This window comes from Typopeltis vanoorti, chromosome 22 (assembly GCF_054136105.1).
Source record: "Typopeltis vanoorti isolate ZY-2024b chromosome 22, IOZ_Tvanoo_1.0, whole genome shotgun sequence".
NCBI lineage: Eukaryota > Metazoa > Arthropoda > Arachnida > Uropygi > Thelyphonidae > Typopeltis > Typopeltis vanoorti.
In genome coordinates, this window is record NC_143570.1 from 41,958,402 (window position 1) to 41,972,823 (window position 14,422).

The following is a 14,422-nucleotide window of genomic DNA, read 5'->3' on the forward strand; positions in this document are numbered from 1 at the left end:
TGACTCATTTCTTTTATACTACCGTTCTTTGATAAAGATGGCGAACCATCATTACTGGCCGCCATTTTCCTTCGTATAGGTGCCATACTTATTTGCAACGTGTTTTATCAAATTATAAGTTATAACACACCAAAAACACACAAACAGACGCACTAAAATATGCAAGGCAAACAAAACTACACAATATTAAGTAATTTTATCAACGATAACTGAAAATAATACTTATCTTATCAGGAGCTTGCACGAACACTACACACTACGATATCAATTATTATTTTTTTTATTATCAAAAATTATTATTTTTCTAATTCCATCTTTTCTTGAATCTATACTTAAAAAGAATTTATAACCTTTTTTTTTCTTTTAACAATATTTAAAAAAAAATATGATTATTATAAATTACATAACTTAATATGTAATATCTTTTCGTCCCTCCTGCTTTACATGATCTACCTACATGTAGATCCACACTGCACCACATGCAGGCTTTCGAAACCAGATCAGATGGAAAATGGTAGTTAATCCTTATTCTTGAAGTCTCCTTTATCTGTATATTGTGTGTTCTTCAGATCAGTTTGTCTATTTTGCAGAAGAAAAAAAATCCAACTTTTCAGGAGGAAGGAATCCTACCAACTCACTTTCAGATGAAAAGGTCTAATATAGGTTATTTACATCCTAAATGAGGATCCGAATACAAGTCTTTCCAGTCTTTCGACATAACTCAAACCAAATGAGCCATCCACAGATAAATTTTCAAAAGAGTTGTTAGAAAATAATGTTTATAAAAAAGAGCATGTGTATGTAGGAGTAGTGAGCCCGATAATAGATGAGAATCACTACCCTAGTGACTACTCAATTTCAAAAATTTGTTCAACAAATCAACTCTCATGCTGAAGATCGTGTTCTAGTAAGCTTTCAGTCTCACTTTCTAAACTTAATAGATGTTCATTATTCTTTTTCTTTTGTTGGTTTGTTTTTGGTGTCGAATGAAACATTTTTGGAATTCTTTTTTAATAGTTATGAATTATACATAGTTTGTATTTTATGTGAATGTCATATTTTACTAGATATCCAAAATAAATATCTATTAAAATATGATATGCATGTAAGCAATAAAACTAAAAAAATTGTTATTTTTTAACATTATTAATCTTCCTTCAAAATGCTACTGCACTGTACTTTGGATAATGACTTGTATAAAAGATTTTTGATGAGTTTGGTTATTGTACAGCATTTCATTTCACATGATCTGCAAAATGCTACATTTTCTCAGAATTCTTGATATGTTAAAGAATATACCTGATGAAAAATTTTGTATAAGCCAGTAGATACCTGCAAGGTAGGTAAGCTCATTTTTTCCATCAAACTGAACATCAACCTTGGAGAACACAAGAAATACATCACCATCATCAAATTCCTGCCATGTACCCTCAAGGGGGGGGGGGGTACAGGATATGATAGTACTACATGAAAAATTTACATCATTACTAACTTCCTATCCAAATCAGTCTGTTACTTGTCAAGACTCCAACATTATTAGATCTTATATTTCTATCATCTAAGGAATTTGTACCATATCAATCCACATATATCTTGGTCTTCTTCTGGGTCATTTTCCTGCCAACCTGGCAGACAACACTAGTTTTAATAATCTTTCCTCGCCCATCCTGTTTAAGTGACCATACCAGACCTGAGATTAGCCCTACTAACACATTCCTGAACGCTGACAATGGCAAGTTCTTTCCTAATATCCTCATTTTTAATATGATATTACCATTGATGCCATCCATGCCTCTAACCTTTTTCAGGACTCTCATATCTGCAGTCTCTAGTCTTTGGTCAAGTGTTTTCCTTCTGACCCAGCTCTCAGATCGATAAGTTAAAACTGTTTTGAAAACTATCGTGTATACAGCTAATTTAGTGTTCGGACTAATTTCTTTCTTATTCCATGAGTTTATTCAATTGACTTCCTACCATACCAGCTTTGTTGATTCTGTTATCTATTTCCATATTTAATTTACCATCTTCACTAAAAAGCGTGCCTAAATAGCTGAAATGTTTTACTTGTTCCACAGGTTCTCCGTTCACAACGCAGTTGACATTTTCAATGATTCTGCCTATTTTCATTGTCTTTGTCTTTTTATTGCTGACCTTCATACCATATATATTACAACAGTTATTCAACTTAGTCAGGGAATCTTGCAGACTTGTAGCAGATTTATTTAGAAGTATAACATCATCTGCATGAAAAGGATGAAAAGAATAACATGTAAGAAAGTTTTAAAGCGAATAAAAGTTGAGCAGCTCTCAGATGTGAACTGTAGACTAAAATACACAAAGATTATTGAAGAAAAAATGAAAGAGTTTGAGAACAGGAACCAAATCTTGGAGATTCAGTGGCAAGCCTTGAAGAAAACCCTGAATGATTCAGATTCAGCCAGAGAGGCATGTGCTGAGGTTGTCTTCAAGGATGGAAAAATCAGAACTCCATGGTGGACACAGGAAGTTAAAGAGGCAGTGAAGGAAAAGAAGAGAGCATATAAAAGTTCCCGGCAAATAAGTCAGCTTTTGCTCTTACAGAATACAGAGACAAATGCAAGAAAGCGAAACACTGTGCAAAACTAGCTAAACAAAAGTCATGGGAGGACTTTGGCAAGAACATAGAAAATAATTATCAAGAAGGTGGTAAGATATTCCGGAGGTTGTTGAAGAAGCTTAGAAATAGAGGAAAGAGTGCTGTAAAAGGAGTTAGAGATGATAAAGGTGACATGAAAACAGGAGAAAAAGATATCCTTGAAGTATGAAGTAATTACTTTGAAAAATTGCTAAATGAAACAAGCAGTGATAGCACAATGGTAAAAATCACCCAACAGGCATACAGTCAGGAAGACATATCTATACTTGAAGTAGAAAAAGTCATCAAAGGCTTGAAATGTGGAAAGGCAGCAGGATGATATTCGACCACAAATTCTAAAGAATGGTGGTATAAAAGACTTACAGTGGCTGCACTGCATAGCTCAGAAAGCCTGGACAGAGGGACGAATTCCAGATGATTGGAGTAGAGCTCTAATAGTACCCATATATAAAAAGGGAAATAAAACTGAATGTGAGAATTACAGAGGTATTTCCCTACTGAGTGTTCCTGGCAAGATCTATGCAAGTATACCTGAGAAACGGTTGAGAAGAATTGTGGAAGAAAAGCTTGGTGAAGAACAAGCTGGATTCAGGCCAAATAGAGGCTGTCAGGATCAGATCTTCACTTTACGACAAATAGTTGAGAAAGCATGGGAATATAACAAAGATCTGTATTTAAGTTTTATCGATCTGGAAAAGGCATATGACAAGGTGCCAAGAGAGCAGCTATTCAATATGCTACAGTTATAAGGTGTCAATGGAGCATTATATCAAGCAATACTTAGTCTTTATTTGAGTTGTAAGTCAGCAGTTAGAATTGAAGGAAGTACAGGAAGATGGTTTAATGTTAAATCTGATATGAGACGAGGATGTACATTATCCCCTCTGTTATTTATTATCTATATGGATCACATTATGAAGGAAAGTGGTATTAAACATGATATCAGAGTTGGAGATGTTAATGTCAGCTCTTTGCTTTATGCAGGCGATGTTATACTTCTAAATAAATCCCCTACAAGTTTGCAAGATTCCATGGCTAAATTGAATAACTGTTGTAATAGATATGGTATGAAGGTCAGCATTAAAAATACAAAGACAATGAAAATAGGTAGAATTGTTGAAAATGTCAACTGTGTTGTGAATGGGGAACGTGTGGAACAAGTAAAACATTTCAGCTACTTAGACAAGATTTTTAGTGAAGATGGTAAATTAAATATGGAAATAAACAACAGAATCAACAAAGCTGGTATGGTAGGAAGTCAATTGAATAAATTCATATGGAATAAGAGAGAAATTAGCCAGAACACTAAATTAGCTGTATTCAAACCAGTTTTAACTGACAGTGTTCAAACCAGTTTTAACTTATGGATCTGAGAGCTGGGTCAGAAGTAAAACACTTGGCCAAATACTAGAGACTGCAGATATGAGAGTCCTGAGAAAGGTTAGAGGCGTGAACAGATGGCATCAATGGCAATATCATATTAAAAACGAGGATATTAGGAAAGAACTTGATATTGTCAGCATCCAGGAATGCGTTAGCAGAACTAATCTCAGGTGGTATGGTCACTTAAACAGAATGGGTGAGAAAAGATTAACAAAACAAGTGTTCTCCGCCAGGTTAAAAGGAAAACGACCCAGAGGAAGATATAGGTGGATTGATACGGTACAAAGTGCCTTAGACGATAGAAATATAAGATCTGATAATGTTGGAGTCTTGACAAGTAACAGATTGATTTGGATAGGAAGTTAGTAATGATGTAAATTTCTCATTTAGTACTATCATATCCTGTACACCCCTTGAGGGTACATGTCAGGAATTTGATGATGATGATGATGATATCGTCCGCATAAAGCAAAGAGCTGACATTAACATCTCCAATTTTGATATCATGTTTAATACCACTTTCCTTCATAATGTGATCCATATAGATAATGAATAACAGAGGGGATAATGTACATCCTTATCTCACATCAGATTTAACATTAAGCCACCTTCCTGTACTTCCTTCAATTCTAACTGCTGACTTACAACTCAAATAAAGACGAAGTATTGCTTGATATAATGCCCCATTGACACCATATAACTGTAGCGTATTGAATAGCTTCTCTCTTGGCACCTTGTCATATGCCTTTTTCCAGATCGACAAAACTTAAATACAGATCTTTGTTACTATCTTAAACTGGCAGACCATGCTTTGGACATCCCCTTCACACAGGATTAGAGGAAAGAAAATGGAGGTACTATATATTCATAAGTTGGAGAAAGTATTTTTAATGTTGGCAATTCTAAGATGCATTCTCCTACCCTCAACAAATAGCTGCATTAATTTGTCAAAAAATTTAGGAGACAGTCATCTTAAGAACTTCAACCAACCAACTGTAAAAATTTCTTCTATACAAAATTAGGATTTTGTTACAATTTGAACTGTTTCATGTACTCATCGTTGTGTTTGTCCTTTAACTCATAATTATGCTCTGCAGTGCTGCTTTGAAACTGAACAAAATATAAGCCAATCAATAAATATTTTTATATGATTTTTTGTTTTGTAACAGCATGAAAAAGAGATCAACTATGACAGAGTAGGGTTTGAGAATACTGGTTTATGAATCAAATGCATTATAAAATAATAATTTCTACTTACCAGGCTCATTATTGGCTTTGCGTTTTTCAGCTGATTTGTCTGCAATGGGCTCTAACTGAGATGTTCCAGACTTCTGATATACTGGATTGTGTGTGCTGTTAGTACCAGTGGGTACTGAAGGTGCTGCAGCTGTACTTTCACTTTGAACAGAGCCATAATTGGCATGATAGGCTGCCAAAAAATCTGCATCTACCTGAAAAAAAAAAAAAAGATACATAACTAGATTTATATTCTTTTTATTAATTTTAGCAAAATCTGTAACATTCGAATTTAAACCATCCAGCTGTTTATTTATGTTAAATTTAGCTTTAGTGAAATTTAAATTTAGTGAAAGTAATTTAAAAATATTTTTCCAAATGCTGACTTTGGTAGCTATCCAAAATGCCTTCCCACTAACTGGCTTTGAAATTTGAGTATAAAATAGACATACATTATTCAGGTAATGCTATCTTACTTTAACTACTAACGTGGCGCATTTTAGAATTGTCTCTGTTATTTTTTGATTGCCATTCTATAATTTTTTTTATTCATGTGGGGATTTCCCCTTTTCCTCGACTGCCCCTCAAGACTGGTTGAGCCCTCCTAACAAGAGATTAAGTACTATATCCTATGACTGTAGCTTGTGTGTTCACGGGGCCAGTTTGCCTGTTTGTGGAATGAAAAAACCCAGATAAACTAGGGGGGGGGGAACCCTGCTATCCACCTCCAAGACCGATTAACGTGGCTATGGATGCGAAAGATCCTTAAGCTCCTTGCATCATTGACGGGAATCAAACCTAGGACACTCCTTCTCTAGATATATGGTTGCAAAGCACATAGCCACTAGGCTAACTGCGTGGACCATTCTATAATACTACATTAAGATACCTATGACACTTAGGCAAAAATTCTACAATAAATAAGTTTTAATGTGAATTTTCCTCCATTTTTATAAGTATTATTATGGTATTCAAAGAGCAGTAATTGTGTTTTATGAAACTTGTTTAGTTTATTTATGCACTGTAAACATGCAATTTTTTTTACGTTATTTTTTTCGCTAAAAATAGTCTGAAACTGAAATTGATACAACAAATTTTAATACCAAATTTCAGTAATTTATTATTCCTATCAGTAACTGCAGGCGCTGCAGCTAGGAACACTATTGAAACTAAATCTAAAACAAGGAGGCACTCTAGAATGATATATTCCTAAATACCAAATTTTATTCAGTTCCAGGAATTTATCACTACATGTTTTGTTTTGTTTTTTCCTAACATTCGTTGCTACAAATAGCCTAAACTGAAACAAACTTGGAATGGCTAAGCAAATTCCCAGCCAGAGTCCAAGAATAACTTGTACAGAGATAGATGGCAAAACAAATTTAATGGGTGTTGAAAGTTTATTTTGCACTTGGTCAGACTATAATAAATTTAGTTTAATCCTTTATCCAAGTGTGTGCAAACAAAGTTTGCACCTGAAAGTATCTTCAGGACTGGGGTAAAGTGGTACAACACCAGGCAACATAGGCGGAGATGACTTTGATAACGCTTCTGCCTGGTATCTCCACTTGGGCCTGGCTCCCACTGAAGAGACCTCAATAAAGGTCGAAACTAGTCTGGATAGTGGCCCTTCCCTTAATGCATAACATTATAATATCCGCAAGGAGATGTGTTTAGCAAGGTGGCTTGTTTAGCAAGGTAGCTTGCTCCACCTTTGCAAGGAGTTGCCCGGTGTTGTACCACTTTACCCCAGACCTGAAGATACTTTGTTTGCACACACTTGGATAAAGGATTAAACTAAATTTATTATAGTCTGACCAAGTGAAAAATAAACTTTTGTTAGATCTTGAATGATGGTTCTATCAAAAATAGAACTGCTCCATTCAAGATTTAACAAGAACAACAATATCTAGCAAAAGCACACTTGTATTCTTGGCAAAACAGACATGATATGTGAAAATGCAGATGTTAACTTTGCTTAAGAAGGGAATTAAAATATAAAGGAAGAAACTGAATCCTAAATTAAAATGAAATTGAAGAAGGAAATAAGTATTAGATTGTACTATGTTTAAAGTATTGTCTAAAATAGATGGAAATCTTAAACTTTCAAAAGCACCAATGTTAAACTATGCCATGTATAAAATTGCGTATTGTCGTGCGAACGAAAGTTCAAAGGTTGCTGTGTGACCACCAAAGATGACGTAACGAACGATGAGTAGGCATTTGTGGAAGGTGCTCGAATTTCGCATTCCCGAAGAGAGCGATCCTTGTTCAGCGAGGAGGTGACAGGCAAATGGAAAGCGTCATAGACAAGCTTAGAGTACGATAGAGGGCGCTATAGAAGAGTTTAAAAACGAACTCACGGGGCTGGAGACTCTCTCTTAGTTCCCTCTACATTTTGGTCTTGGTTCCTGTGGTGTTCCCTGGTTGCATGTGACCCCCCCCCATGTGGGTTACAGGCTCATAGTTCCGAAGCGGGTCAGCGAACGGCTGATATCTGATAAGATGGCAGGGCAGCAGCGAGTTTATTGTTCGTAGTTCAGAAGCAGGTCAGCATGGCTGATATCTGATAAGATGGCATGGCGGCAATGTGTTTCTAGTTGCTGAGTGGCACGAATCGAAGAAGTTGAGCACAAGATGACGACATTGTTTCGAGTTTCAGCCATCGGTCTGGTTCTAACCGATGAGAAGGCAGCAAAGGATTCCCTTTGAAGATAATTTGTGTTAAAAGCAGCTTCGCAAAAAGTTCGTAAGTCCAGAGGAAACAAAGAAAAAATATCAGGACGAGCATGTGACTCCACGTGGCGGCAGATCACCGTAAAAGGGGACAATCCATAACAAAGAACAGACAGAAGGATCGAGAAATCGTCTAACAAGGTGGTAACGTACAAAATCTTAATTTTTTGTATTATCTATTAGTGATGAGTGTAAAAAAATGGACAGAGATTAGAAAAGAAGATAGTGAGAATTTAGAGACAGTTTCATGAGTTAAGTTGATTGAATTGGACTGGTAGTCTACGTTCTTAGATTGTCTAAACCCTAGTTAATGTGTATGGGTCGTTAGTAGCACTAATTTATTTTGATATCAGGAACCATGTTTGTGATTTAGATGAATCATGAGAGTGTATAAATAACTTGCCTGTTTGATTACCACTGCCTTGCTTTACCTGTTTTTTAGTATTGATCTTGATTAGCTTTGAATATACGTGTTAGTCATATTGATCTAGTAGTCTGAAAGCATGAGAGCATGCAACACTTAGTTGAATGTGAATTGATCTTTGTTAGCAAGTTTTATTTAGAATTTGAACTAGTGTTTTATGATGAATGTGTACTTATTTAACCTAGTGATGTAAGATTAGAGTATTTTGATAATTAGAATGTTCCTTATCGTTTAGCTAGTAAATTAGAATTTTGATATGCCATATCTTTGATGTGTGGAAGCTTAATGTATGTAATCTTGATAATTAATAAACATGTTTTTCCTATGTAAGTCTGAGTCTGTCTGAGCATGAGATTGAAATTACCACTCGCTAAAGTTCGAACCTGTGAATAAGGGGGAATTAAAGAAAGTTTAGGCCATGACTGCAATGTTGAAGTTTCTATAGGCACTTAATACTTTAATAAGATTAGGTAATACTTAAAATCTGGGAAGGTTTCTTTGTACAAGAACTCTTCTGTACTAGGACTCTGGCTGGCGCAACTAAAATAAATAAATTTTGTCAGAGTTCCGAATAGAGAAGCAGCCCCAGAGAGATAGGTTAGAGATTTCGGGCTTAGTTGGTACGACAAGGATTTAAGATAGAAAATTAACAAGAAAGTGACGCCACGCAAACAGAAAGAAAGAAAGAAGAAGGAGATATAACACTTTCAACGTCTTTCTCTAAATCCAGAGTAATTAAATAAAAAGGTGGCACACCGTTTCGCAGCTCCTATAGGAGGAGATGACCTTGCTAATGCTTCTGCCTGGTATCTCCACTTGGGCCACTGAAGAGACCTCAATAAAGGTCGAAACTAGTCTGGAAAGTGGCCCTTCCCTTAATGCATAACATTATACATATCTGCAAGGAGATGTGTTTTGCATTATGGGAGATACTGAGATAGGATTGCTGGTAACTTGCTCCACCTTTGCAAGGAGTTGCCCGGTGTTGTACCACTTTACCCCAGTCCTGAAGATACTTTCAGGTGCAAACTTTGTTTGCACACACTTGGATAAAGGATTAAACTAAATTTATTATAAAATTTAATGGATACTTACGCAAATAACTTTGATGTATGCAAATACTTATTTTGCAAATACATCAACCAAAAAATGATATTCACTTTAAGACGGCTGGAAAATCATGGGAATATTATTATCATCTGAGACCTCCAGGGAGTCAAGGACTCATTGAAGAGGCTATACATCACCCAAACCAGCTATCGCACCTTCCCTTAAATTCATTCACATTAGATGCACTCACTACCCCCTAAGGGCAATTATTCCACTCACTCACCACTCTCTGGGAGAAAAACCTAGCTCTTATCCCTTTCTTGACTGCAAACAAACTTAATTTCCATGGATGCCCCCATGTTCTCTTCTCACCTTCCATATAACAAAAAATTTCATCAGCTGATATCCTATAACACCCATTCAAAAATTTATAGACCTCTATCATGCTGTCGTCTTTCTCCTGTTAACAGAGTCTGCAATCCACATACTCACAATCTGTCTTCCCAATCTAAATCCCATAATCCAGATATAATCTTTGTAACTCTTCTTTGCACCCTTTCCATGGCTTCTTTATCCCTTTGGAACCGGGAGACCAAATCTGCACACAATAATCCAGGTGTGGTCCTATCACAGTGTTATAAAGAGGCAGAATGACTTCCTTATCCTTACATATCAAGGTTCGCTTCAACATCTAAACTATCCTCTAAGGTTCGCTTCAACATTGCAATTATCCTGAGAGTTGTATTTGCAATTTTTGTTATGTGACCTTTGAACTTTAAATTCCTATCCTAATATGCCACGATCCCTTGCCTCTTCAGTTTCTTGTAGCATAACCCTGCTAATATAATATGCTGCTGGAACTCTAATCAAGCCAAATTGCATAACTTTACTTGCATAACTTACTAACATTAAACTGACAGCTATTTTCGTATTTTCATATAACCAAGAATCTGCATTTACATTTTGTAGACCTGAAAAAGGCATATGACAAAGTGTCAAGAGAGAAAAGCTTTCAAAACACTATTATGGTATAAATTGGACATCATGCCAAGTGACACACAGTCTAAATTGTAAGTCAGCAGTTAGAATTGGAAGTACAGGAAGATGGTTTGATGTAAAATCAGGTATAAGACAAGGATGCATCCTATATCCAGTTATTCATCTATATTCATGTTATGAAGGAAAGGTGACATTAAACCTAATATCAAAATTAATGTTGTTAATTGCAATTGCAAAAATATAACATCATCTGCAATTGTTAATTGCAGATGATGTTATATTTCTAAATAAATCCAGTACAAGTTTTCAGAATTGCTTAACGAAACTGAATAACTGTTGCAACAAATCATGTTAGAGGTTTAATGAAATATTTACAGCACTAGGGAAGGATTAAAACTGATTTTAATAGTTCCAATATTTCATCTCAGTCACTGAGATATCTTCAAGGATAACAACAACAACAAAAAAAAAAAACTATTGTAACACGCACTCAAATACAGTACAATACTAAGTGAAACACGTGGGTGACGCTAAAGTCACCAATGTGTTTCACTTAGTATTTTGTTGTATATGAGTGTGTTACAATAGTTTTATACTTTACATCCTAGGCCACCTACAAACATCCATAGAGGGTGTTTGTAGGTGGCCTAGGATGTAAAGTGAGATCTCTGATAATGGTTCCCAAATTTTGGGAAGTTTTATGCAACCGTATTTATTTAAATTCAGTTGATTTCTGAGTGCTGCTGAAGATTCTATAAAACACTCTTTGTCTTTCTTTTTTGAATTTAAGTAAGCCACCTTTTGCAGGTGGCTTACTTAAATTCTGCAAGCTGGCTTAATTAAATTCAAAAAACAAAGTTAGTATTGTGGGGTAATTAAATGAATAAATTCATATGGAATAAGAAAGAAATTAATCAAAACGTTAAACTAGCTGTACACAACGGTGCTCAAACCAATCTTAACTTACGGATCTGACAACTGGGTTAGAAGTAAAACAGTTGACCAAAGAGAAATCAGAGATATGAGAGTTCTAAGAAAAGTTAGAGGGAATGAACAGATGGTGTCGATAAAAGAACCATATTAAAAATGATGATATCAGGAAGTAACCTGACACTGTTAGTATTCAGGAACATATGAGCAGAATTAATCTCAGGTGGTATGGTCACAAACAGAATAAGGAAAGAAAAGATTAACAAAGTAGGTGTTTGAGTACTAGGAATAAGATACAGAGAAGACTTATATCTAGGTAGACTAATGAAGTCAAAAAGTGCTTTAGAAAATCAAAATATAAGATCTAACAATATCGGAGTCCTAGCAGATAAGATTAATTCAGAGGAAAATTAAGCACAGGAAGTTAGTAATAATGCCAACTTTTCATGTACCATCATAGTATCCTGTACACCCTTGAGGATACATAATAGAAATATGGTGATCAAATTTCTCATCTGTATGATCAAAAATGTTATTCTTAGATGGAGAGGAAAAAAAAAAAAAAAAAAAAATCAAATACAGTCATCCCTTGACTTACATCCTTTCTATGATACGTCCGTGAACCCCATAAGGGAATAAATAACATTTTCAGCTATATTTTCGAACAAGACACAAGCGACCATGCACAGTGGTCAGCGGCAACCTTCCTCAGCAGTTGGAACATGTCTTCAACAGTTCCTCTGTTGATTTTGTGTTCGAGAAATGAGTTATTTGTGTGTTTATTATTAAATATTTCGCATGGCCCCTAACCCACACAATCAAAAAAACCTAGTGAAGAATCACAGAAAAAGAGGTGAGCAATTGATCTTGAAACAAAGTTGCAAGTTCAGATGGTCTCATTCTACAGTGACAATCATTTTGAAAAATAAGGATAAAATCATAGAGGCTGTGAAAGGATCTGCTTCCATTAAATCGACAATAGTAATGAAGTAACGACAAGGTCCAATCAGTGATATGGAAATGCTACTTGCATCATGGATAGAGGACCTGAAATAAAAGTGTATACCCCTTAGCGCTGTGACCATAACCACTTAAGGCACCAAGTCTCTTTAACATGTTGAAGGAGAAAGTAGAACCCGATTATGACTATGAATTCAATGCTTCTTCCGGTTGGTTCGTGAGATTCAAGAAGCGTTTTGCACTGCATAATGTGAAAATGTATGGGAATCTGCAAGTGCTGAAAAGGCTGCCAAGGAGTTTTGTCGAAAAATTGGATAAAATTATTACTGAGGAATTATTTGCCACAGCAAATATTTAATATGGATAAGATGTCCTTGTTTCGGAAAAAAATGCCCGAGCGAACAATTCATTCACAAAAAGATAAAATCTATGCCTGGTTTCAAAGCTCTTAAAGACCATGTTACGATTCTGCTAGAGGGGTGGGGGGTAATGTGGCTGGATATAAACTGAAACCATTTGTAATATGGCACTGTGAGAATCCACGAGCCATCAAAAACATTAGGAAGCATACACTTTCAGTTCATTATTGGAGAAATAAGAAGTCAGGGAGGACTCAAAAATTGTTTGTGGATGCCTTAATCAACTGTTATGCGAGTGAAATGGAAAGCTATTGTGTGAAAGAAAATGCAGAATTTAAAATTTTATTAATTCTAGATAAAATGCACCAGGTCATCTGTCTTATTGCAATCTTCACCAAGTTCAAGGTCATGTTTCTCCCTCCAAACACTAATCAAAATAACAGTATACTTATTAAAGTTAAGTCCCTAACCCATATAACTCTATTGATTTAATATATCGACTTACGTCCGACTCGAGTTAAGTCCTGCCGGATGGAACGGAACCCGGATGTAAGTCGAGGGATGACTATCTGTTTCACACATGAAAGGCTGCAAAACCTATAACACATCAATATTATGTGTGTGAGCAAGTGGTCAAAAAGAAAGAAGGAATCTTCTGATATGTTTTGTGAACAACTAAAGATTGTGGCCGTAGGGAATGGCATTGTAGTTTATTACAGCAGATGAATTTGTTGCAATGGTGTTGGCTATAGCAAGAGTTGACTAAACACAAGGTTTCAGGTGCTATACTTCAGTTTTCATCAAGGGGAAATGGAAGAAATATATTATTAACCACATCACAGGAAGCACTGTAGATTTACTGAATGATTTTTACTAAGTGAACATCAATGATACTGTTAATGTCAAGAAACCATTTTTCAATCAATCATAACAGTTTTAAAGTTTTTTCAATATTTATTTTTGATTAAGTGTCTGTAAAGAACTACCTACCTACTACAAATATATATCAATGAATGGTCTAATTTGAATCAAAAGAGAGAGAGAGAGAGATATTCAAGCACAGTAGTTGTTTATTTTACAGTTTGCACTCTTGTACTTTAGAAAAGAGCAGACCAATTGAGCTAATTTCTCATAAATTTTCGAGCATTTTATCATGCATGTGTGTGCCAGAATACATTGTGTACTGCTAAATGATTAAGTGGACATAAAGAGAATGTAAAGATGGATATCAAGAGACTATTGAGGAGAGTGAAACAGTATACTGGGAAAGGTTATCAGTTTCCGAGGTATGACTGATGAGCAAAGACAGAGAGCCAGAATCATGAATGGCATGCAGAGCTGTGTGAGAAGGGAGTGCAGTTTGTGGATGTATGGCATGTATTTGAGGGAAGAATGGAATTATACAGATGTGATAGACTGAATTTGCATGATTTGGAGTGAATGAGTGGAAAAAACTGTTGTTAGATGGAAGTGTGTGATGCAAGCAAGAGATCATAAGTAAAAGGTAAAGTGAAAGATCAGGAGAGTGGTATAGAGAAGACTGTAGTGCTTGGCAATGGAAACGTTAGAGATGATCAGCATAGAAATGGAACAGATTAGAATGTGAATGGCATAGTTGAGGCTGAGCAGATATATGTTGTAAGCAGTAATAAAAGTGATTGGGCAAGAGCAGGTGTGGTGGGAAAATCACAACCCAAGTGTCTTGGGTAG

At 35.6% G+C, this 14,422-nt stretch overlaps 1 protein-coding gene across 2 annotated transcripts in view; it reads right to left on the minus strand.

The window, feature by feature from the left end:
- Nucleotides 1–14,422, minus strand: part of barc (RRM1_TatSF1_like and RRM2_TatSF1_like domain-containing protein barc) — a 133,927-nt gene that overhangs the window by 99,393 nt on the left and 20,112 nt on the right. For both annotated transcript variants that reach the window (XM_090412039.1, XM_090412040.1), the window contains exon 3: nucleotides 5,277–5,469. In XM_090412039.1, coding sequence (XP_090268165.1) covers nucleotides 5,277–5,469 — 193 coding nt within the window. The remainder of the gene's footprint in view (nucleotides 1–5,276; nucleotides 5,470–14,422) is intronic.